Raw genomic sequence first — 23,491 nt, forward strand, 5'->3', positions numbered from 1 at the left:
AGACCAGTCTGGGCTACCAAGTGAGTTCCAGGAAAGGCGCAAAGCTACACAGAGAAACCTTGTCTCGAAAAACCGAAAGAAAAAAAAATGACAGATAACTCTTTTAAGTAAAGGCTGTGAGCAGGCAGCTTCTCTAATGATGGCTGAACAAAGCATTGATCTATGGTATAACAGAATGGTATTAGGAGTCATTTTATTTTTATGTTATTTTAACAGAACAGTAGTATTTGGTTTTTACCATAGTAGTCTCTGGTTCTCGGTCATCAAAATAGTGTCAGTTATAGGTTCCATCTTGTGGAATAGGCCTTAAGTCAAATCAAATTTTGGTTGATTACCCCCAGAGGCTTTGTGCACCATTGCACTAGCATATCTTGCAGGCAGGACACATTGTAGATCAAAGGTTGTGGTTGAGTTGGTATTTACATTTTTCCTTTGGTAGCATGCAGAGTACCTGCTTGTACCAAAGACACTAGTGTGCAGGGGTGAGGTCTCTATGTAGACACCAGCTCGACTCCTCCGTGCTCAGTGAGTTGTGGAGGTATTGTCCTCAGCAATAGGGCCTTGTCATCAGTTTGTGGAGAGCAACCTATTGTCTTGGCAATAGTTTAGGTTGTTTGGGGGGTTTTCATGGAACCCCTTTGTCCAACAATTCAATTAGGTGCAACCCATTCCAGACACTGGAAGCTTCATTTAGTAACAAAAGATGTCTGGCTGGGGTTCTGTCTGCCCCATTATTTGGCAACTCCATTTAGATTGCTTTCATATATGTATATATTTTAGGAAGTTTCTACTGAATTAGTTTTCCATACTACCATTCAAATGGCCCTTAATTTTAGCTGTCTCTTTTCACATTCCTTCCTCATCCTCCTCACCCCTCCTCCTCTCCTCCTCCCTACTTGATCCTCCCATTCTAGCCCCTCCCACACCAATCCGTCCATAGCTATCTATTCTACTTCCCTTTCCTAGGTAGATCTATCTGTCCTCCCCTGCTCCAATCCCTTACTTTATACCTACCCTCTGTGGTTCTATGGAGTGTAGCTTCGTTATCATTGACTTAACAGCCAATGTACACATATAAGCAAATATACACCATATTTGTCTTTCTGGGTCTGGGTTACCTCACGCAGGATGACTTTTTTTCTATTTCTGTCCATTTCTGTGAATTTTGTGATTTCATTTTTTTTTTTTTTTTTTTTTTTTTTGGTTTTTCGAGACAGGGTTTCTCTGTGTAGCTTTGCACCTTTCCTGGAACTCACTTGGTAGCCCAGGCTGGCCTCGAACTCACAGAGATCCGCCTGCCTCTGCCTCCTGAGTGCTGGGATTAAAGGCGTGCGCCACCACCGCCTGTCGTGATTTCATTTTTTAACGGCTTAGTAATATTCCATTGTGTAAATATAACACATTTTATTTATCCATTCATCTGTTGAGGGACATGTAGGTTGTTTCCAGTTTCTGGCTATTGTACATAGGACAATGTTCAGGCAGTGGTTGTGCACATCTTTAATCCCAGCACTCGGGAGGCAGAAGCAGGCAGATCTCTGTGAATTTGAGGCCAGCCTGAATTATAGAGTAAGTTACAAAGCACCCAAGGCTACACAGAGAGACCCTGTCTTGAAAAACAAAACAAAATAAAAAAAAAAGGGCAGCAATGAACATGGTTGAGCAAGTGTCTCTGTTGGGATGAAGCATCGTTTGGGTATATGTCCAAGAGTTATATAGCTGGATTTTTAAGGAGATTGATTCTTATCTTCTCAAGGAACCACCACTCTGTTTTTGTTTTTGTTTTTCGAGACAGGGTTTCTCTGTGTAGCTTTGCGCCGTTCCTGGATCTCGCTCTGTAGACCAGGCTGGACTCGAACTCACAGAGTTCCGCCTGCCTCTGCCTCCCGAGTGCTGGGATTAAAGGCATGCGCCACCACCGCCCGGCAGAACCACCACTCTGATTCCTTTCGTGGCTGTATGATTTTGAAGTCCCACCAGCAATAGGTGCATGTTTCCCTAACTCTTTGCCAGCATGAGCTGTCATTCGTTTTACTGATCTTAGTCATTCTGACTGATGCAGGATGAAACCTCAAAGTACTTTTGACTTGCATTTCCCTGATGGCTAAGGATGTTAAACTTTCTTTGAAGTGTTTCTCGGCCATTTGAGTTTCCTCTTTTGAGAATTCTCTGTTTAAATCTGTATCCCATTTAGAGACCCAAGGCCAGATAATATGCTGGGAGTGAGAGACCTTAAACACTAAGCCATAAATGGAGTGTTGCCATCAAATTCCTCCCCTCGGGGCAGAAGAGGTCCAGAAAGAGTGTAAGAGCCAGAGGAGATGAAGACACTAAGGAATCAAGACCTCTAAATCAACAGGATTGATGACATATGAACTCCCAGAGACCGAGGCAGCATGCACGAGTCTGCACCAGATGGGGTCCGAGAGCTGAAAGGAGAAGTGGACACATGCCCCCATTCCTAACCCAGAAGCTATCTCCAATTGATGGCACTTGCAAATGAAAGTTTAGTTTCCTCCAAGGGAAACAAATTAGTCTTAAGTGCAAGCCCCATGTCCAGCCATAGATGGCCAACAGAAAATGGACTCAATGGCATCTTTGGAAGTTCTTTGTCTGATGTCATGTTTTTTAAAATTATTATCTTATCTTTTATTTTTATTTTATTTATATTTATTTTTAAATTTTTTTCTTTTTTTTTTTTTTTGCCCATTAAGTCCTTTGCATTATGGCTTCCAGATTAGTGTTTTTATGGTATTCCTGAGTGTGCAAATGAGTGGGTCTCTGTGTCCATTTCTTGTGCCTTTTCTTGGGCTCTTTTCTTTCTGTTTGTCTGTTTTGTTCCTATTCTGATATGTTAATTTTTGTTCTGATATTATTATCCCTTATATGCCTGTTTTCTAATGAGACAGAAAGGGGGTAGATCCAGATGGGAGGGGTGGTGGGAGGAACTGGGTGGAATAGAGGGAGGATATAGTATATAAGAAAAAAAAAATCTGTTTTCAATAAAAGGGGAAAATGCATATTTAGAGTACTTTGAGTTAAAAAATGTAAGGCCACAGTGACTATTTTAAGATAAACCTTTATATACATTCTTGCTCATTTTCTTAAGGGAAATTCCTAGAACTATATTTACTTGACTAAAGGCTGTGAATATTATGAAGGCATTTCATGTATATTTAAAAAAATAAGTAAAAGCAAGGAATTATCCATTTCTTACTGAAGCATTTATGTAAATAAAAGGTACTTATTATACTTCCTCTAGTAATGGTTTTTGTTAGGATGTTTTGTTCAGGTGTTCTATGGCATGCTTGTTGAAATGTAAAAATCAAGTCTTATCTAATAAAAATGCTACATTATGTGTTTTTGTTAGCTGGAGGCAGGAATCCAAAGTATTTGCTTATTTGTAATTTACTGATATCAGCTCTCATTGATGAAAAATGAAAACAGTAACAACAACAACAAATCAGAATATAAAACCAGAATTTTAGAGACAGCGAGAGTGAGAGAGAGGGAGGAAGACACACAACAAATTACTGTCCTCTGCTACGAGAGGAGACAAGAAGTGTGGTGAGCAGACGCATGGACCTTCATCAGACAGTAAATTGGCCCATACCCTGTTCTTGGGCTTGACAGCTTCAGAACTGTGAGGAAGAGATTTGTTTGTGAGCTCCCCAGTTCATGGTATTTTGCTATAGTAGGCCAAAAGAACTCAGATTGCTCACTCCCCTGTGTATAAGCCTTGCTTTGAAGAAATTTGCCAATTTCCAGTGAGTAAAAATCTGCATAATGCTTGCAGTAGTTTGAAAGAAAATGGTCCCCATAGGGAGTGGTGCTATTAGAAGGTGTGGCTTTGTTGGAGTAGGTGTGCTCTTGTTGGAGGAGGTGGGTCACTGTGGGGGCGGGTTTTGAGGTCTCCTATGCTTAAGCTACTCTCGGTGTGTGGCACACAGACTCCTCTGCTGCCTGCAGATCAAAATGTAGAACTCTCAGCTCCTTCTCCAGCACTGTTTGCCGCCATGTCCCACCAGGATGATATGGACTAAACCTCTGAAACTGTAAGCCAGCCCCAATTAAATGTTTTCCTTAGTAAGAGTTGCCATGGTCATGGTGTCTCTTCACAGCAATAGACACCCTAACTAAGACAATGCCTTATTTCAAGCTACAAGCTTTCTCATTGAACACAGAATTTTAAAGAGATATTGTACCAAATCATTATGGATCTGGTCACCCAGAGAATGGAGTCTAGCCTGTCCAGTGTGTTCTTAAAAGTGGCTTTTATATCTGTGGCTACTGGCTCCACTCACTTTAGCTTCCCAACATGGCGGTGGTATGTTTTCCGCCAGCTCTGGGAGCTATCAACTCTCAGAAATAGTGGGTCTATGCTTCTATCAAAGCAGCGTGTAGCCCAGAAATCTCTTTTTTTTTTGTTTTGTACTAGCAAAGGCTAAATCCACCATGCAGCTTAATGTGCCACTTGCAGAGGCCTCATTCCCGCCATACTGCAGGTCTAGCGTGCACGCCAGGAACCCGCCCATAGTAGCTCAAACACTCAGGCTGCCGCTAACTTGAGAGAGACAACTAGGAACTGTTTTTAGCTCCATTTTAGAATCTTTTCTCTCAGGTTTTAGGTGGAAACTCTTGCCAACACGTTGGGCGCCATTTGTAGCTAGAATTTTTCTGCCTGGCCCATAGTCAGGACAAATCTCTGTCACCCACCAGTCCCACAGCCGCTCAGACCCAACCAAGTAAACACAGAGACTTATATTGCTTACAAACTGTATGGCCATGGCAGGCTTCTTGCTAACTGTTCTTATAGCTTAAACTAATCCATTTCTATAAATCTATACCTTGCCACATGGCTCGTGGCTTACCGGCATTTTCACATGCTGCTTGTCATGGCGGCAGCGGCTGGTAGTGTCTCTCTCACTCAGTCTTCCACTTCCCAGAATCCTCTTCTCTGCTTGTCCCGCCTATCCTTCCTGCCTGGCTACTGACCAATCAGTGTTTTATTTACTAACCAATCAGAGCAACATATTTGACATACAGAACATCCCACAGCATTTATCTATCTATCCATTATCTATCTATCTATCTATCTATCTACCTATCTATCTATCTATCTATCTTACTAAATAGAAAGGATAAAAATATAGTGTGCATAAATGCTGTGGATATGTTTTGTATGCTGTGAAAGTGTTGCTCAGATTGGTTGATAAATAAAATGCTGATTGGCCAGTAGCCAGGCAGGAAGTATAGGCGGGACAAGCAGAGAGGAGAATTCTGGGAAGTGGAAGACTGAGTCAGGAGTCACTGCCAGCTGCCACCATGAGAAACAAGATGTGAAGGCAGAACTGGGAAAAGGTACCAAGCCATGTGGCTAAACATATATAAGAATTATGGGTTAATTTAAGTGTAAGAGCTAGTCAGTAATAAGCTTGAGCAAATGGCCATACAGTTCATAAATAATATAAGCCTCTGTGTGTTTACTTGGGTCCAAGCGGCTACGGGACTGGCAGGTGAGAGAGATTTGTCCTGACCACTGGCAGGCTGGGACACAGGAAAATGTCAGCTATACATAAATAAAAGGAAAACATAGAAATGATTTTTTTAAAAAATAAAATAAACACATCATGTCAGAAATAATAGTGTTATTTATACCATTACACTAACTCACAAAATGTTAACTGTTATGGCAAAGAGATAACAAAAATACAGAATTAAATGTTAAAAAGACTATTATTACTAGGGTACATGAGATGGTAATGAGGGTGAAGTTTTTTATATATGTTAAAATACTGTGATTTGGGTGGGCCTACCATGATGCATCCTTCTCCCCAACTCGATTCTCTCTTTATTAATGGCACAGTTAACTAACTTTCCATTCAAGCAATAAATGTGGGCATCACCACTACTTCTCAGATCCTGACTTCCCCATTTACATTTGGATGTAAGATTCTAAATTTCCCATTTCCCAGCTGTCTTCTTGGCTCTCATCTCTATTCACACCCTGACAAGTATGGCATGAACTTTCCTAGTGATTTAATGTCTCTGACTGGAACTTCAATCTCTTTTACAGACTGATTTCTCAAGAGTATATGCAGACTTTGAAGCCAGACAACCCTGGGTTTGAACCACGCCATTAATTACTAGCTGTATGACCATAAAATTATTTAATGTTTGTGTTTTCTTTTGTGTGTGTGGTGCAGTCTATGTATGAGTGTGAATGTTTAAGTATGGAGGCCAGCAGTTGATTTTGGAGGGGGTCTTCCTCAATCACTCATCATGCTCCACCTTTTTGTTTTTGTTTTTTTTTTTTTTGGTTTTTCAAGACAGGGTTTCTCTGTGTAGCTTTGCGCCTTTCCTGGAACTTACTTGGCAGTCCAGGCTGGCCTCGAACTCACAGAGATCCGCCTGCCTCTGCCTCCCGAGTGCTGGGATTAAAGGCGTGAGCCACCACCGCCCGGCCTTTTTTTTTTTTTTTTTTTTTTTTTTTGGCTTTTTGTTTTTTGAAAGAACATTTTGAAAAAAATATTGTAAAGAAATGATTACAAACTTATTTGCATATATAGGAAATCTTATATGTATGTTACAAAGACACTTGACCTGAACTCATTTTGTTCCTTTGTCTCAGATATTTATCCAGAAGGCTTACGTATTAAGCAATTATAGAAGATCATTTTGTTCATGGTTTTCAGACAGGGTCTCTCACTGTGATGGCTAATCTTGGTTGTTATCACACCGTGGCAGGGAACCCTGAACTCAAGAATGGCCTTCATCAGATTGGCCTTAGGGCCTGTCTGTGGGGGCATTTTCTAGATTGCTGGTGGATGTGGGAGGCCAAGCCCAGCCCACTGTGAGCAGTACAATTCTCAGGCATGTGGGGCTGGGCTGCATAGGAAACAGAATGTAGCTGAGGGGCTGGAGAGATGGCTCAGTGGTTGCTTTTGCAGCCGACCAATGTTTGGTTATCAGCACCCACCTGGTGACTCAATGACTCACACGACTACAGTTCCAGGGACTCCAAAGCAGTCTTCTGGTGAGTGACTGTGGGTACCAGGGGCTCACGTGGTGCACATAATACATGCAGGCAAAACACTCATACACATAAAACTTTTTTTTTCTCCCCGTGACAGGGTTTCTCTGTGTAGCTTTGGAGCCTGTCCTGGAACTCGCTCTGTAGACCAGGCTGGCCTTGGAACTCACAGAGATCCTCCTGCCTCTCGAGTGCTGGGATTAAAGGCTCAAGTCACCACCACCCGGCCAATAAAATGGTTTTTATAAAGGCCTCTGAAATAGAGCCTGGAAATGAATCAGAAAGCAGCAATTCTCCGTGGTTTCTACTTCAAACTCCTGCCTTGAGTTCCTTCCGTGGCTTCCTGAAGTGATGGACTGTAAATTGGAAGATGAAAAAAACTCTTTCCTTCCCAAGTTGCTTTTGCTCATGGTGTTTATGACAGCAACAAGAAACTAAGAGGGACAGTCACAGAACCTGGAGCTCCTAGATTTGGCTAGTGTGGCTGATCAACGAGCACCAGGTATTTGCCTGTCCTCACCTCGGGGCACACAGTCAGGCTTTTCATGTTGGTGCTGAGGATTTGAGCTCAGCACTTTCCCAAATGAGCTATTTCTCCATCTTAACCTTTGTGTTTTTCAATCTGGGTTCCACACCCAAGTGCAGTAGTTCACATCGTAGGCCTGCTGAGTTCTGATGAAGGGATCTACAGTGTACGGTGACTGGTGAGCTTGAAGTGATCTGCAAGGGACAGCCATTTTAAAGACTGTATCTCTCAAGTTGACAAACCTTCAGGGGTTCCCTCATCTTCGTAGGTTCTCCCGCTCCCTCCCACCTATTAGCTGGGCCAGCTCCTGTTCAGTCAGCAGGCTGTAGCTGGGGTGTCTACTTCTCATGAAAAGCCTACTTCTGGCTTTTGTCTTGAACCTCTTACTGCATTCAGCTCACTGTAGCAGAAATCATGTTTATATAATTATCTTTTTTGTGAGTTCAGGACTTTAGGGCGGGGCCAATCTCTCTTAAATTCTGGATGTAGTTCTGTCTGTGTATAGTTCTGTGCGCAATTAGAAACAATATATGGCTATTAGGAAGGGTCATGAAAGACCGGGGATGAAGGTGACACTTCTTTTGCCAGGCTGATTTTCATCCTTTGCTTTCACTATTTTTTTATTTTATTTTTTGATCTTTTGGGACAGGGTTTCTGTGTAGTCCTGGAACTCATTCTGTAGACCAGACTGGTCTTGAACTCGGGCATCCACCTGCCTTTGACTCCCGAGTGTTGGGATTAAAGGCACACGTGCCACCACCAGCTTGCTTTCATTATTTCATGTAGCTTCTCTAAGACAGAATTAACCTTGGTGTCTGTGTGTGTTTTTTTTTTTTTTTTTTCTTCACCCGTGCCAAAGACGGAACGGATGTAGCTGTACCACTGAGCTACATTCCCAGCTCTCTCAGGCCTTTCTAAAACTTTCCTGCTACCCTGTCTAGCCAAGTCCTGCTAGGTGAGTTAACCTCTCTAGGGCTGTTACCTCATTGCAAAACAAAGGTATCACGAGTACCTATGAGAATCAAGCGCTCAATAAATGTGAGTTACAGCAATTATGTTTACTAGTTCTTTTTCAAGATTTTCAAGCACCTTTCCACTTTCCCATCCTCCTCTCTCTCCACTTGAGCTGCTGTCCACACCTGCCACGTGGGACTCACCCTAGACCCACCCATACCTCCTTCCTAAATCCTGATTTTAAAATGACATATCCTCTTTCAATTAGGAAGTTAACCAACCAAAAAAACAAAAACCTCACTGTACATCTCGGGCTTGGAGTTATGCAAAAATACTCGTATGAATTAAGAGCGATCACCCCAAGTGACTCTATAGCGTCCTTTCGCTGCAGACCACTCCTGCGGTCCCCGCCCCGGCCGGGCCCGCACCGGGATCCCCGGGGCCCGTGCTCGGCCGCTTCCGGTGGGGCCTGCGCTCTGGGCGGCGGCTCGCGCGCTCATCTCGCCGGGCGGCCTCATGCAGGCTGAGCGCGGGGCTCGGGGTGGCCGCGGGCGGCGGGGCGGTCGGGACCGGCCCGGAGGGGACCGAGAGCGGGCCGGAGCCGCGGCGGCGCTGGCGAGAGGAGGCGGCGGGGACGGAGGCGGCCGGCGGGGTCGAGGCCGGGGCTTCCGCGGAGGCCGAGGAGGCGGCGCCCCGCGAGGCGGCCGCCGGGAGCCTGGAGGCCGAGGCGGCGGAGCTGGCACACGGGTAAGGGGTGCGGATGGCTGCGGCAGCCAGCCGGCGTGCAGGACGCGCGCGCGAGCCACGGCGCCTGCGCGGGACGGAGCCGGGGGGGGGGGGGGCGCGCGTGGACGGTGCACGCGCAGGCCCCCGGCTGCTGGCGGTCCAACGACTGGGCGACCGACCGGCCTCCGGGTTGTGCTGGCGCCGGGGTCCCGGGGTCTGAGGGTGTCCGGGCTACCGCGCGCTGTCACTGAAATTAACCCCCCTCCCCGCTGCGGCGCGGGCCCGGAGAGGTTTCTCCCTGGGTGCATGAACCCAAACAGATTTACTCAGAGAGGTGTTCCTCTATCCAGTGTTTCCTTTATCCCATCCCAACATTGCCTAGGTGACAGTCTCTGTGGTCATCTACATCTGGATGAAGGGACGTGTGGAAGATTATGTCTTCATTTTGGTTTGGATTGGTGATCTCTAAGATCCTTTCCACTCTTCAGATTCATATTTCGTCTTGCTAAGAATACTGTTAGGGCTACCTAAAGACTGACCAACCTTCCTGAGGCCTCTCTGTTCTCATTATCTTGTGGTGGGCACGTTGGTGCCTTAAATCAGGATTAACTGCAGAGCTCTGAAAGCTAAACAATCAATAGAGTTTTGGCCGCCTGTGCAGGGATCCCACACAGTGTACATCCTTTTGCTTTGCCTCTGGATGACTAGAAACAACTTCTAGATATGTACTACTCCAAAGTAACTTATTTGGGAATCAAGAGGCTACGAAACCCTTCCTTCTTAGGATGGGTGGTATGAGCCCTGAGCTTACTAACTTTGATAACCAAATCCTCAGGCCGGTCATCTTCACTGAATACCTAGCTGAAACATGACACTATCCTTGATTCAGTCATTAACTTCATAAAATGCGAGGCCTTGTTTAGTATTTATTTTTTAGAAGTATATTAGTGTGTGTGTGTGTGTGTGTGTGTGTGTGTGTGTGTGTGTGTGTGTGTGTGTGTGGTGTAGGGGTGCACATGTGTGGAGGTCAGAAGACACCTTCTGGAGTCTATTCTCTCTTTGCACCATGGGTTACCAGGACAGAACCCTGGTCATTAGGCTTGTACAACAAGCTATTGAGGTATCTTACTGGCCCCAAAATATATATTTAAATTTAAATGACACATAGTAACTATACATTTATGGGGTATCAAGTAGCATTTCAAAACATGGATACAGTGTGTGTAATGATGAGATCAGAAGAATTTGATATACCTATCATGTTAGAAATATATTACTTCTTTGTGTTGGTGTGCTGGCTAGTCTTATGTCAACTTGACATACAAGCTAGGGTTATCTGAAAAGAGGGAACTTCAATTGAGAAAATGCCTCCATAAGATCCAGCTGTTAGGCATTTTCTTAATTAGTGATTGATGGGGTAAAACCCTGCCCATTGTGGGTGGTTCCATCCCTAGGCTGGTGGTCCTGGATTCTATAAGAAAGCAGGCTGAGCAAGCCAGTAAGCAGCACCCCTCCATGGCCCCTGCATTGGCTCCTGCCTCCAGGTTCCTGCCCTGCTTGAGTTCCTGTCCTGACTTCCTTTGGTAGTGAATAGATATGGAAGTGTGAACCGAATAAACCCTTTCCTCCCCAAGTTGCTTTGGTAATGGTGTTTCATCACAACAATAGAAACCCTAAGACAGTTGGCAATATTAAAAATCCTCCAGGCTAGCTGTTGTCTAATAATTATTTTTTTCAACCATAGTTATCATACTTTGCTTTTGATCTTCAGAAATGATTCCTTCTATCCGAGTGTACTCCTGTACTCATTAACCATCTTCTTCATCCCTCCTTCCCCACACCTTTCCTACCCTCTCATAACCACTATTCCATATTTCTTTAAGATCAGCTTTTTAGTTTCCACATATAAATGAGAAAATACAGTATTTGTCTTTGTGCACCCAGCTTATTTAACTTAACATAATATCCTTTAGTTCCATCCATTTTTCTTCTAGTGACCATTTCATTCTAATGTTCTGAAGGCTGGCTGAATAATCCTTTGTGTCTATATATTCTCTCCTTTTGAAAAAAGCCCCCCTCCTTTAAAAAAAATTATATATGTATGTTTTTGTGCACATAAGTGCAGTGCTAGCAGAGACCAGAAGAGGGCAGCAGATCCTTGGAGCCCTAGTTAAAGACAGTTGTGTCCTCCAGACAAATGCTCTTAACTGCCTCTGAGTGCACCTGCACACATGGTGTATGCTTACACGCACACACACAAACATGTAAATAAAAATAAGTAAACATGAGAATGCCAATGTTTCTTATGCGTAGTGACTCCAGATCTATTGGATATGTACCTAGCAGTAGGATTGTGGAATACCTGCTTTTTTTTTTTTTTTTTTTTTTTTTTAAACATCCGTACTACTTTCTGTAATGCTGTACTAATTGATGTTCCCACAGCATAAGAGAGTTCATGTCTCTGCATCTTCCTTAGTCCTTGTTATTTTCCAAATTCCTTCTCCTCCTCTTCCTGCTCTTCTAGACTGGATCTTACTCTGTAGCCCATGCTGGCCTCAACTCAGGATCTTCTGCCTGTACTCTAAGCTATGAGATTACACAGTACTTCACCACATCTGGCTTTCTTTATTTAACTGTTTGTTTGTTTGTTGAGACATAATCTTACCATGTAGCTCAGCCTGCATCTGGTTCTCAGTTGCTGGCATCACAGGAGTGCCCCAGTTTTATTTTAACAGCTTTTTTGTTGTTTATTTGTTTGTTTTTTGCATACAAGGTCTCACTATGTAGACTTGGCTGTCCTGGAACTCACTATGTAGACCATGCAGGCCTTGAACTCAGAGATCTGCCTGCTTCTGCCTCCAGAGTGCTGGGTGGGATTGAAGATGATCTCTCACAGTAGTTTTTTTTTTTTGTTGTTGTTGTTTTTTGTTTTTGCTTTTATTGAACATTTTCTAGATACTCCTAGGCAAATAGTTTGTTCTCATGATTTTGTGCATTGAACAGTTTGAGGTCGTTATATAATTTACAGAGTCCTCTTTTGCTGGGTAAACAGTTTGCAAACATTTCCTCTCCTGTAGGCTGTTCTCATACTCTTGGTATGAGACTCAAACTCTTGGTTTCCTTAGATGTGCAATAGCTCTTTTGATGTGATCCTATTTGTCAAGGTTGCTTCTGTTGTTTGGGCTTTTGAGGTCATATCCAAAGAAAACTTTGCCCAGAGCAATGTTCTGAGATGTCTTTCCTGACAGTTTCGCAGTTTCAGGTTTTATATTTAATTCTGATTTATTTTGAGTTGGTTTTGTATATAGTTTATGTCTCTTGGGTATGGATATGTACGTGTATCCCTGGGGTTTTCTGTTCTGTTTCATTGGCTCCTCACTCTCCTTTTGGTGGTGGAACTGAACTTGGGATGGAGTGCATGCTATTAACCACATTTCAACCACCAGCTGTCTTTGTACCAGGACCATACAGCTTAGCCTGTTGCCTTTGTAGTGTGTTTTAAGGTCTGACATTGTAATGCTTAACTTTTGTTCCTCTGCTCAAGATATTCAGGGTCTTTTACAGTTTCATCCAAATTTCACGAGTGGTTGTTCTGTTTTTGTGCGGAATGTCTGGGTGTCTCAGGGGGCATCACACCGAATCTGTAGATCACTTTGGGTATTACGTGTAGTAGAATATTATTTTAAGGTGTGTTACTTTTGCTTATGTTGCATTTGTTTAACTCTGTGAAGCTGTGTTACTGTGCCTGTCTAAAACACCTGATGGTCTGATAAAGAACTGGCCAATAGCAAGGCAGGAGAAAGGATAGGCGGGGCTGGCAGGAAGAGAGAATATATGGAAGGAGAAATCTGGGAGGAAAGAAGGAGCCAGAGAAGGAAGGAGGACTCCAGGGGCCAGCCACCCAGCCTCCCAGCTACACAGCAAGCCACGGAGTAAGAAACAAAGAAAGGTATACAGGAATAGAAAAGGAAAAGCCCAGAGGCAAAAAGATAGATGGGTTAACTTAAGGAAAGCTGGCTGGAAGCTAAGCCAAGCTAAGGCTGGGCATTCATAATTAAGAATAAGCCTCCATGTGTGATTTATTTGGGAGTTGGGTGGCGGGCCCCCAACAAAAGAGCAAAAACCCCAACAACAATTATGGGAATTTGAACAGTAGTAGTTCTTCCATCTATGAACTCGGGAAGGCTCTGTGAAATCTCGTAATTTAGTGTCTTCTTCAGTTGTTTTCATTGATGTTTTATAATCATCATTGCAGATGTCAGTCACTTCTTTGGCTACATTTAGTCACATGTATTTTATTTAAAGTTTTTGCTGGTATTGGTTTCTCGATTTTTGTTCCCACTTTCCCCAATACTGTTATACTAAAAAAGCAACTACATTTTGTATGTTAATTTTGTATTCTGTAACCTTTCTGAATTTATCAGTTTTAATGTTTTTGTTAGCATTGTTTTATATATGTATTTATATAAATTATATAAATATACATAATTAATGTCATCTGCGAGTAGGGGTTACTTAACTCCCTCCTTTTCTGTTTGGATGCCCTTCTTTTGTGTTCTACAATGGCTGAGACTTTTGGAGACAAGATTGTCCTATATAACGCTGGCTGGCCTGGAACTCACTATATCAATCAAGCTGGCCTCAAACTCACAGAGATCCACCTGCCTCTGCCTCCTCAGTCCTGGGACTAAAGATGTGCACCACCACCACCTGACATGATTATTGTTTTGATGAGTAGTTAACAGGGAGGAAATTAAGGACTGTTAGCATTTCTTGGGATTCCCCCCACCCTTTTTCCTGCAGATAATAGTAAGTAGTGAACATTTATTGAACACTTAGTTATGAGACTTGCACATCGAGGCACAGCTAAGTCACTCACAGTCATGGTTAAATTACTAAGTCACAATTAAACCAAAGCTCACTGAGCCTGGATTCAACCTGGGTCTGTTGACTCCAGAGCTCGATCTTTTTATTACTTCCCTGAGCTTCTGGTACAGTTTGAAAAGAGGTGGCTCAGTGGTCAGAACTCTTGCTGCACGAGCGTGAGGATCTGAGTTCAGATTCCCAACACCGTGTAAAAAGCTGGGCGTTGCAGCTTGCACCTGTAACCCCAGCACTGTGTGGTTAGGGCAGAGACAGGAGGATTGCTAGGGCTTGCTGGCTGCCCACCTGGCCGAGCTTCAGGTTCAGTGAGAGACAGTGTCTGAAGTAGATAAGGCAGAAGGCAATGGAGGAAGATACCCAATGTCTTCTGACTTTCTCGAGCATACCTGAAGGCTTGAATACACAGATACACCACATGCGCAGGGCTCGGGGGGAGGCATAGAGAGAGAGAACTGTTGTGAGGTTTTCACATCTCTCCCCTCTCATGTTTAAATATAATTATAAGGCTGTATAGTGATACTGGTAAAGCGTTTAGTTCTTTGAATGTTAGCAGACCTTTGTGTTCCTTATCCATATTTATATGGCAGATGTATATGTCTGTATTCACTAAAAAAAGGAAACAAAAATCTCACTATGTAGTCCAGGCTGGCCTTTATCTGTGCTACTATTCCTAGTCTGGTGACTTTTTAGTTATATCCAATAGAAAGCAAGAAAGCTGTTAATTACTGCACTGAGGAAAGTAGAACTTTGAAGGCATATTGATTTATTTATATTTTACTTTTTTTTTTTTCTTTGTAACTACTCCCTGGCCTGAGTAGTAAACACTAGCCATTGCTGAGATTCTTACACGTTGTAAAAGGCAAGTTTCTGGCTCTGGTGCTCAGCCTTAGAACCTGATTGGTGTCACATCAGGTCTTGGCAGGTGTCTAAGGCTTGTTCTGTCCCTGAGACTGAAGGGGGTTGCTGGCATCATGACAGCCAGTAGTGCCTGTAAACTTATTAAACTCAGACTCTAACAACAGCTTCCAAGAGTGCGTTTCACTTTCCCAAAAGACTGAAGCCGGCTTAGCTAGAAGCTGAATGTGCCTGAGTGTCCAAACAGAAAATTGCTTTAGGATTACATTTTGGAGCCAGCTTACACAGTGACTTCCAGGACAATCTGGGCTACATTGTGAGGAAAAGGTACTTGGCATTCTTTCTTGTCACTTCGAGCCATTGCGTAGGCATCAAGTGTCCTGTGTCGCTCTTCTTGGTAGCAGTGTGCTGTTTTTCCACTGGCCGTTATTTCACCCACATATTTCCATAATCTACACAGATAATTCATCCTCAAACTGTTTTACCTACTCTGAAGAAACCATGCATAATGCCGTGTCGATACATTTACAGCTAATATATTTTAAAATCAAACGGTTCAGACACTTTTAAAATATACAATTCCCAGCATATTCTGTGCATTTGTTAATTAAAACATGGAGCAGGAAAGCATTTTAAGGGCTGAGGATGCAGCTCCGTTGATAGTGTTTGGCTAGCGTGCATATAGCCCTGGGTTTGGTTCCCAGCACCACATAAACCCTGGGTATGGTGTTGCACACCTTACAGAACTCAGAAGGGGAGGCAGACTTTCAGAACTTACACAGTAGTTAGAGGCCATTGTGGGCTACATGTATCCCTGTCTCAGCAACAGCCATAGAAGCATTTAAAATAAAACAGTCACACTGTTTTTATGATTGAATGGTCTTAAATACTGTAGTGACTTGATACTGGCTTCATACATTTAAAAATCACATCAATAAAGAAAAGTTTCAACTGTTCTTTATTTTTAAACTCATATTTTCTCCCCACATTTTACTCATAACTTTATCTGGGGTAATATATTTTATGCTAGAAAATTGTTTAGTAGCTGCCTTTCACTTTCTATGTAATAATTTTTGTTTTATTTTGTTTTTGTTTTGAGACAGGGTCTCACATAGGGCAGACTGGCCTTGAACTTCTGATTCTCCATCAAATTCATATATTGTTTTAGATCATCAATTCTATAATAGTCTTATTTTTGTATTTATGAAATCGAGTTACTAACACCGAGAGACTGTTAATTGATGTGTATTTTGTGAGAAAGTCACTATGTATAGATACCTATATGTTCTCCAATGTGAATAGGATCATTATCATTTGTGACAGGCGCAATTAAAACTGTTCAGCTAGTAATACTGAAAACGTGCTGTGTGACTTTCTTGTATGTGTGTTTGGAATTCCTGGACATCTGGAATTGTGCTGTGATGGTTTAATGTCTGTTCATTTAACCTTGTGTTCTTTGTGCGATTAGATTCAGTCTGTCCTTTCCACGCTCTGCAGTGTGGCTTACTTAGAAGTGTGAAGTACAGCATTTCATCAACACAAGTTCTCCTTAAAGGATTTTCTTTTTCTTTTTTCTCTTCGATTGTATGAGGCGAGGTCTCTTGTTCTACAGCCCAGGCTGTCCTGGAACATGATATTATAGCTTGAGATGGCCTTGAGCTCTTGGTCCTCTTGCCTTAAGTGCTGGAATTATAGGCATGTGCCATCAGATCTAGCAGGACACCACTCCCCCCAAGAAACAAATACCAGAGTTGAAAGTAAATCTGTAAATTGGGGTGTGCTCAGAGCAGGGTACCTGAAGGGTGGCTCCTCTGTTTATAACACACCCAATAGAAATCTGGTCATCGTGTGAGGAGAGTTACAGAATGCTTTGCTTTCCGCTGAGCAAATGCCCTACACATTAAAAAGCAAAATAAGCCAGGCGGTGGTGGCTCATGTTTTTAATCCCAGCACTCAGGAGGCAGAGCCAGGCAGATCCAGGTCAGGCACCAAAACACAGAGAAACCCTGTCTCGGAAAAAAAAAAAAATTAAAAAAAAACAAGTTGTGTTAACTCCACCTCTGAAGCCCCTTTCCAGCTCCAAAACAATGAACAGAGAACATGAGGCCCAGGGCAAGAGGTGTAGCTAGATGTGAGCACATGTGCCTAGGTCTGAAAAGGGCCTAGGTCCTATCCTCGGCATGGGGAAGACATTCCTGCCAGTCCCAGGTACCCTCCCCGGCCTGGAGCCGTGCTTGCTCTAGCTGGGTGGAACTGGAGTCCGAGCACAGTTTTAGCTGTGAACGGCAGGTGGGGCGAGTGGTACATTCACGGAGCTGACATGCCCGGCTTGCAGCAGGCAAGCCGCAGCAGGGAAAGCTCCTCATTGGCTGGGTATTTACTGTTCAGTGTACCGCTTCCCGAAACCTTGCTGCCCCAACCCACTGGGAAGGTCTGAGAAATAATACACTCTCTTCATCATGCTTTTCGTTGTTTTCTCCTCCTTTTTTTTTTTTTTTTTTTACAGAGAAACTTCCATTTTAAAAGAGTTTCCGTTGTGTGTATTATTTGTTCATGGTCTGTTACTTTTTCCCACAAGTACATAAATGCTGAGTTTCCCCCAACCCCTTCTCCCTGTTTCCCACTCTGGTTAGTTCCCTTTCTTCCTCAGTTTCCTTTCTTCCACACAGTTTCACAGACACATGACTTTATATGTCTGCAAAATCTAGGACCCACAAATGAGAGAAAACATGATTTTTTCTGAGATTGGCTGGATTTGCTCCCATTAACCCCAGTTGTGCCCATTTCCTTGCACGTGCTGTGACTTTCTCCTCTGTGGTTGAAAGAACTCTGTTGAGTATAGAGATCAGATTTGCTTTATCCATCCTTGCGGAGGAAACTCTCTTGATGGTAGAGTGTTTCACTTTCGGAAGATGCGCGATGTTTTCCCTGCCTGATCAACAGCATGCATGCCTGGGCCATGATAACTGTGTGTTTCATGTAACCAGGGTATTTTATCCTTAACGTGGCATTTCCAGATGGAAATCTTTCCTGGAACTGACTTGTAGGGTAAACTCTGGGCCTGGAGTGTTACCATGTTTCTGAATGTTGGTATAATTTTACTTATTAATGTATATTGGGGCTCAGAATCAAAGCAGAACACATTCACAGAATATACCACGTGAAGTAGCAAGCTTTGGGAGCTGTTAATTTCTTTTGGGTTTTTAGCATCTTCGGATATGTTGATTTTTATTTGGTGTACGCTCTTGTTTTCTGGATGGTAGACAGAGACCTTACATGTGTAATGACGTTTTGGTGCCACAGCTGCCTGTGACTCCCATTTCACCCAACTATCATACCCTTAAAAACATGTTTATTTCATTATTATTTTTATTTATTTTTTTATTTGTTTGTTTTTCGAGACAGGGTTTCTCTGTGTAGTTTTGTTGCCTGTCCTGGATCTCTCTCTGTAGCCCAGGCTGGCCTCCAACTCACAGACATCTGCCTGGCTCTGCCTCTCGAGTGCTGGGATTAAAGGCATGTATGCCAAGTGTGTGCTGATGCTCATGGGGGCTAGAAGAGGGTATCGGATCCCCTAGGGCTAGAGTTACAGGCAGATGTGAGCTGCCTGACTTGTGTGCCAGGAGCCAAACTCAGGTCTTCTACAAAAGCATTGCACGCTCTTAACCCTCTTTACGCTGAGCTATCTCTCCAATCCTATATTTATGTTAACAACAAGTTTATCCAGGTGTGGTGGGTGGGACATGCCTGTAACCCTAGCCCTCTGGAAGACTGATGCAAGAGAATCATTAGTTTTTGTTTTGCCAGAATTAATGATTGATGTGGGAGTGGTGCCACTCTAGGAAGGTGGTCCTGGATTGTATAAGAAAGCAAGCTGCAAGCAGGCCAGTCAGCAGGGGTCCTCCATGGTTTCTCTGGTTCCTGCTCTGCTTGAGTGCCCGCTTCAGCTTCCTTCAGGGATGGGCTGTGGTCCCGATGTGTAAGCCAAGCAAGCCTTTGCCGCCTCTAGTTGCTTTTGATCAGGTCTTTATCGTAGCGATAGTTAGCAAACGAGGGCCTTCCTCTTGAGAGTTTGGGATACAATTTAAGTCCAGCAGTCTCACAGTTAGAAAAAGCAACACTAGAATTTAATTTGTACTTTCCCCCCAAAGAGTATTTGGACATTTTCAGTGGGGATCTGGGGAATGTGGAATTAAATGTTACTTTGGATTTCTGTGAAGCAGAGGTCAATAATCTGCCCAAAATAAGGCCACACAGTGCTGGCTGGCACTGCTAACTCCCACACTCGGTACCAAGGCTTACTGTACTGTGGCTCAGCTTCCAGGCATTTGGTCCATCTCACCTACCCACCGCACTGATCCTGGGATTTGCATTTTGTCCTGCTGGATCAGGAGCTTTGAGAAAATCCACCTTTCTCTAAAGCAAGGTGAAAGCTTCCTCCTTTCCTCGGGCGTCTTTGCTGCCCTTTCTTTTAATTAAAAGATTTTCCTTCCTAATGTTGGAAGAGCTTCCTAAAGGTCACACTTGGAAAGAACTGTAGAAGGGAGATGTAGACCGCAGGACTCTGTCCTGTTGTAGGAGAAACGGTCTCCTGAAATTCACAGAAAAGTGCCTTTTCTTATTTTATTTTATTTTTTTGACTCCAGTAGGGACAGGGAGGGAAGGAGGTTTTCTAATGTGTTGCCATGGTGCCATGCAGTTAAGGATCAGTTCAATCAGAGGGGTGTGTCGGGCAAGCATCTTCCAAATGCCATGCACTCTGCAGCAAAAGGAGGTTTGAAGAATCATGCCTTTCCTTCTACTTACAAAGGACTTGTGATTGACCTCTCGGTCTAACTTGTGCAGCAGTTTCTGTGGGCTTTGGGAACCACTCCTGAGAGTTCTGTGAGCACTTGCTTTTCTCCTCTCATTAATGCCATGAAGAAATGATTTTAACATGAAACAAATGTGGCCAGCTCTCAAAGCAGAGCAGATGTGCGGTTTCTACACCAGCCGCCAAAGGAGAACAAAAAGGAGGAGAAATTCAAGAGGAGCTTCACTTGCTGGGAAGCCAGAACCCTTCCACAGAGATTTTTTTACATGATCGTTATAGTGGCTTGTTCTTCCTCATTTGGTCAGTGTGTACATGTGACTGCCACCCTTGAAGACGAGAATTCTGGCAGATCTGTTCTTTCTTTTGTGTGAACTGGCAAGTCAAACAGTCTTTGCTGGTTAGATTGGGTTTGACCTTTGTCTAAGAAGACAGCTTCAGGGTTGTGTAGCAGGGCTCAGTAATAGCTGGCATGTGCAAGGCTAGCAGGTTAGTCCTTAGCAAAAGGAGGAGAAAATGTTATGTAGATACTGTATTTGAGTTTTGTGAAATTCAATATAGTAGTTACACTTGAAGACTTGCCACAAGGAGAATATGATTATAATTTGATCAAGGGTCCGAATGATGTGGTGGGACCAGTTGTGAAGACACTTAGGTGTCAGGGAAGGGCAGCAAGAACTGGAGCTCACTCTGAGCCCTTAGGTGGAGTGAGGAGAGGGGACCTTAGCACAAGGTGGAATTAAGCCTTAGCAAGAATAGGTAGAGTGAGCTGTAGCCTACGTCTGTTTGTCTGCTCACCTCGCTCCCTCCTTCCTTCTCTCCCTTCCATAATTTGCCAGCAGTTGACTTCTGTTTTAGTTTGTTGTGGGGTATTTTTTGATGATTTTTCTGGGACTTGAGTCTTGGCTGTTTCAGTGATTTCTAGGATGAGTTTCAGTGAGTAAGTTTTTGGGTCCAGGATCTGTTCACTTGTGTGGTTGGTAAGTTTTGGAGTGGGGACATGATCGATTTCAAATAGACTTCATCTGTATTCATATAATTGATTAGGTGTAAGATCCTGTCTACTCTGTAGCGCTTCACTGAAATTAAATAAGATCATTGAATGAAAATAAGTTTGGAAAGATGTATGATTTGGGGATGTAGCTTGGCAAGCGTGCATCAGGCCTTGAGTTCAGTCTCCAGCACTGTTCAGTTTCTGAGTCCAGCCAGTTAGTCTCCCTCTTCTCCATCGGTAGTTGAGAGAACTTTCACAAGGCCTTTAGACACTAAGATATTTTCCTTTCTTTTTTTTTTTTTCCATTTTAGATGGTCTTATTCTATAGCCCCAGGTTAGCCTTGAACTTACTGTGCAGCCCAACTTGACCTTGAAGTGATTCTCTTTAGTGTTTTTGAGTGTTGGAATTATAGGCATGGGTGACCACATGTAGAGAAAATTATTTTTTTCACACTAATATTTTGCTCAGTGAAGAGAGATTTGCATTTCAAGATATTTTCATTCTGCTTCTGCCTATAAGACTTTGAACAAGCCTGCTCTCACCCCCTAACCTTATTTCATTTCTAAAGCCCAGAGAATTCAATGGAATATGCTGTTCTAATAGAAATGTAAGAGGCCAGCTCCCACCTTTTAGAGGGTTCCTGTGAGGAGAGAGGAGTACGACACTTTTAGATAGAAAGACAGCTTCGGGAGGACCTGGATCAAAATCCACCGGCCCCTTCTGTCTCTTCAAAAGGGCTTTTTATAACAATGCCAAGGGGCGGAGCAAAAGACCTCCCCCTTGCTAGATCAAAGCATATCGCACAGCCAAGTACAGACCCTTCCAAACACCTGGTAACCACGCCCCGTGGTAAAAAACCATGCCCCGTGGTCGAATCATCCATTATGCATCCCTGCTGGGTAAAGCAAGCTCAGCTTCTCAGACCCTGAGTAAGTTCTCACCAGGAAACCTCTGTAGGTCTCCACTGAAAAACAATATATTTTCAGCCTAATTTCCATTTTGCCTCCTTGGATTTATATTGTGGAGGAAACTTGTAAAGCCACCAGTAGAAAAGTTTTCCTTAAAAATGGAGCCTGGTCTACAGAGCGAGATCTAGGACAGGCACTAAAACTACACAGAGAAACCCTGTCTCGGATAAAAACAAAACAAGAAAATGGAAAAGGAAGCTGGTTGTGGTGGCATATACTTATAATCCTACCTCTCAGGAGAATTGTTAAGTTTGAGGCCAGCCTAGGCTACACAGCAACCTGTCTCAAACAACCCCTCCCCCAACATTACCCAGTAGTAAAGCTCCAATCAGATGCATTGAAAAAAATTAATCCAGCTAAACCTGGTTATGCAGGCTGGTAATCCTAACTACTCAGGGGGCTTAGGCCAGAGAATCACAAATTCAAGGCTTTTGTGGGCATCTTAGTGAGACCCTGCCTGCCTCAAAAGAAACACTAACAAAGGTAGTAGGTACAGCTCAGTGTTAGGGTATGTAGGTAGCATGAGGGAGGCCCTAGGTTCAACCCCAGTTCTGTTAAACACAAAAAAAACAAAAAAATCAAGAATCCAAACCTTGCATGGAAGTGTTTGTGTGTAATTCCAGCACTTGGAAAGCCTGGGGCGGAAGGATCTGGAGTGTGAGGTCAGTCTGGGTTATGAGGCCCTGTCGAGATAATAAAGACTCAGTTGAAGCTGTTTTATGCATTGACTGAAGTGTATCAGCACAGACAAGAACTGCAAGAAGACATCATGATTCTTATTTTGCAAGTGTTGCCAGGGAACCAGGTTTTTAAAGGTTTTAGAAATTTAGGCTTCCTGAAGCCATTTATCTTGGTAATTGGCATCTTATCAGAACTGACGGCTACATGGCAACAGGGACAATCTTGGAAGACTCTTAAGTGATAGACCCTTCAGAGCAGCTGATGAAATGACACTTCCTTTGGGGGAGCTGCTCAGCTTTATTGGATCAGGATGGGTGATTGGCATATAGCAGGGCTGCTTTGCTTTGCTTCATCTCTCTGGAGAGACTTGTGCACTCCTTTAAGGCTGCTGGTGAATTGTTAACAGGTGGATTGGGTGGTGGATTTGGGAAGGAGGTGGATTTAGTTAAGGAGGGAAAAGTTTGGCCAATACCTTGATAGGAAAAGACTAGAAAAGCAGTGGTTTAGAATTCTGAATGTGAAAAAAAAAAAAACCCAAACTTAATTATTACTATTATTGAGATGTAAGTTTTACCATGTTGTCTAGGTTGGTCTTGAACTCTTGGACTCAAGCACTTGTCTTGCTCTGGTCTCCTGAGTGTAAGTGCGTACCGCCACGCCACGCCACGCCACACCACGCCACGCCAGTTTAAGAACAAACCCTTCCTTCTTTTGCAAGACACTGATACTGTTTTCAAAGGGAACTGACAGTTACTGGAGGAAGAATTCTAAATGTTTATTACATGCTTCATCCCCGATGTGCACCCATACAAGCCCACAAAGACACTAGTGTTTAGCAAACAGGGTCACAGGTTTCATGAAGTTTGTTGACTGGATCAAAAACCTCTGTTAGAAATATTTTATACAAGATTCACGTTACACTTTGTAGCACAGCCATAAATACCATGGAGATTCTTTTGATTGAAGTGTGTGAAAGGGAAAGGTGGAACTTGTAAGTCTAGAGCAATGGTTCTCAACCTTCCTAATGCTACAACCCTTTAGTACATTTCCTCATGTTGT

The 23,491-nt window shown here is 43.3% G+C and overlaps 2 protein-coding genes and 1 non-coding gene across 3 annotated transcripts in view; 2 read left to right on the forward strand and 1 right to left on the reverse strand.

The window, feature by feature from the left end:
• The window catches only part of Chrm5 (cholinergic receptor muscarinic 5), a 65,621-nt gene that overhangs the window by 9,060 nt on the left and 33,070 nt on the right, over positions 1–23,491 (reverse strand). The window lies entirely within an intron of this gene.
• Aven (apoptosis and caspase activation inhibitor) overlaps positions 8,532–23,491 on the forward strand; it is a 137,609-nt gene continuing 122,649 nt past the window's right edge. Inside the window, exon 1 of the mRNA XM_052725789.1 lies at positions 8,532–9,260. Within this exon, the coding sequence (XP_052581749.1) occupies positions 9,030–9,260 (231 nt within the window). The 5' untranslated portion in view covers positions 8,532–9,029. The remainder of the gene's footprint in view (positions 9,261–23,491) is intronic.
• LOC128102773 (small nucleolar RNA SNORA11) lies at positions 16,751–16,879 on the forward strand. The gene has a single exon (XR_008215533.1). It is a non-coding gene; the product is annotated as a small nucleolar RNA SNORA11 (small nucleolar RNA).

This window comes from Peromyscus californicus, unplaced genomic scaffold (assembly GCF_007827085.1).
Source record: "Peromyscus californicus insignis strain IS unplaced genomic scaffold, ASM782708v3 Scaffold_7__1_contigs__length_154581171, whole genome shotgun sequence".
NCBI lineage: Eukaryota > Metazoa > Chordata > Mammalia > Rodentia > Cricetidae > Peromyscus > Peromyscus californicus.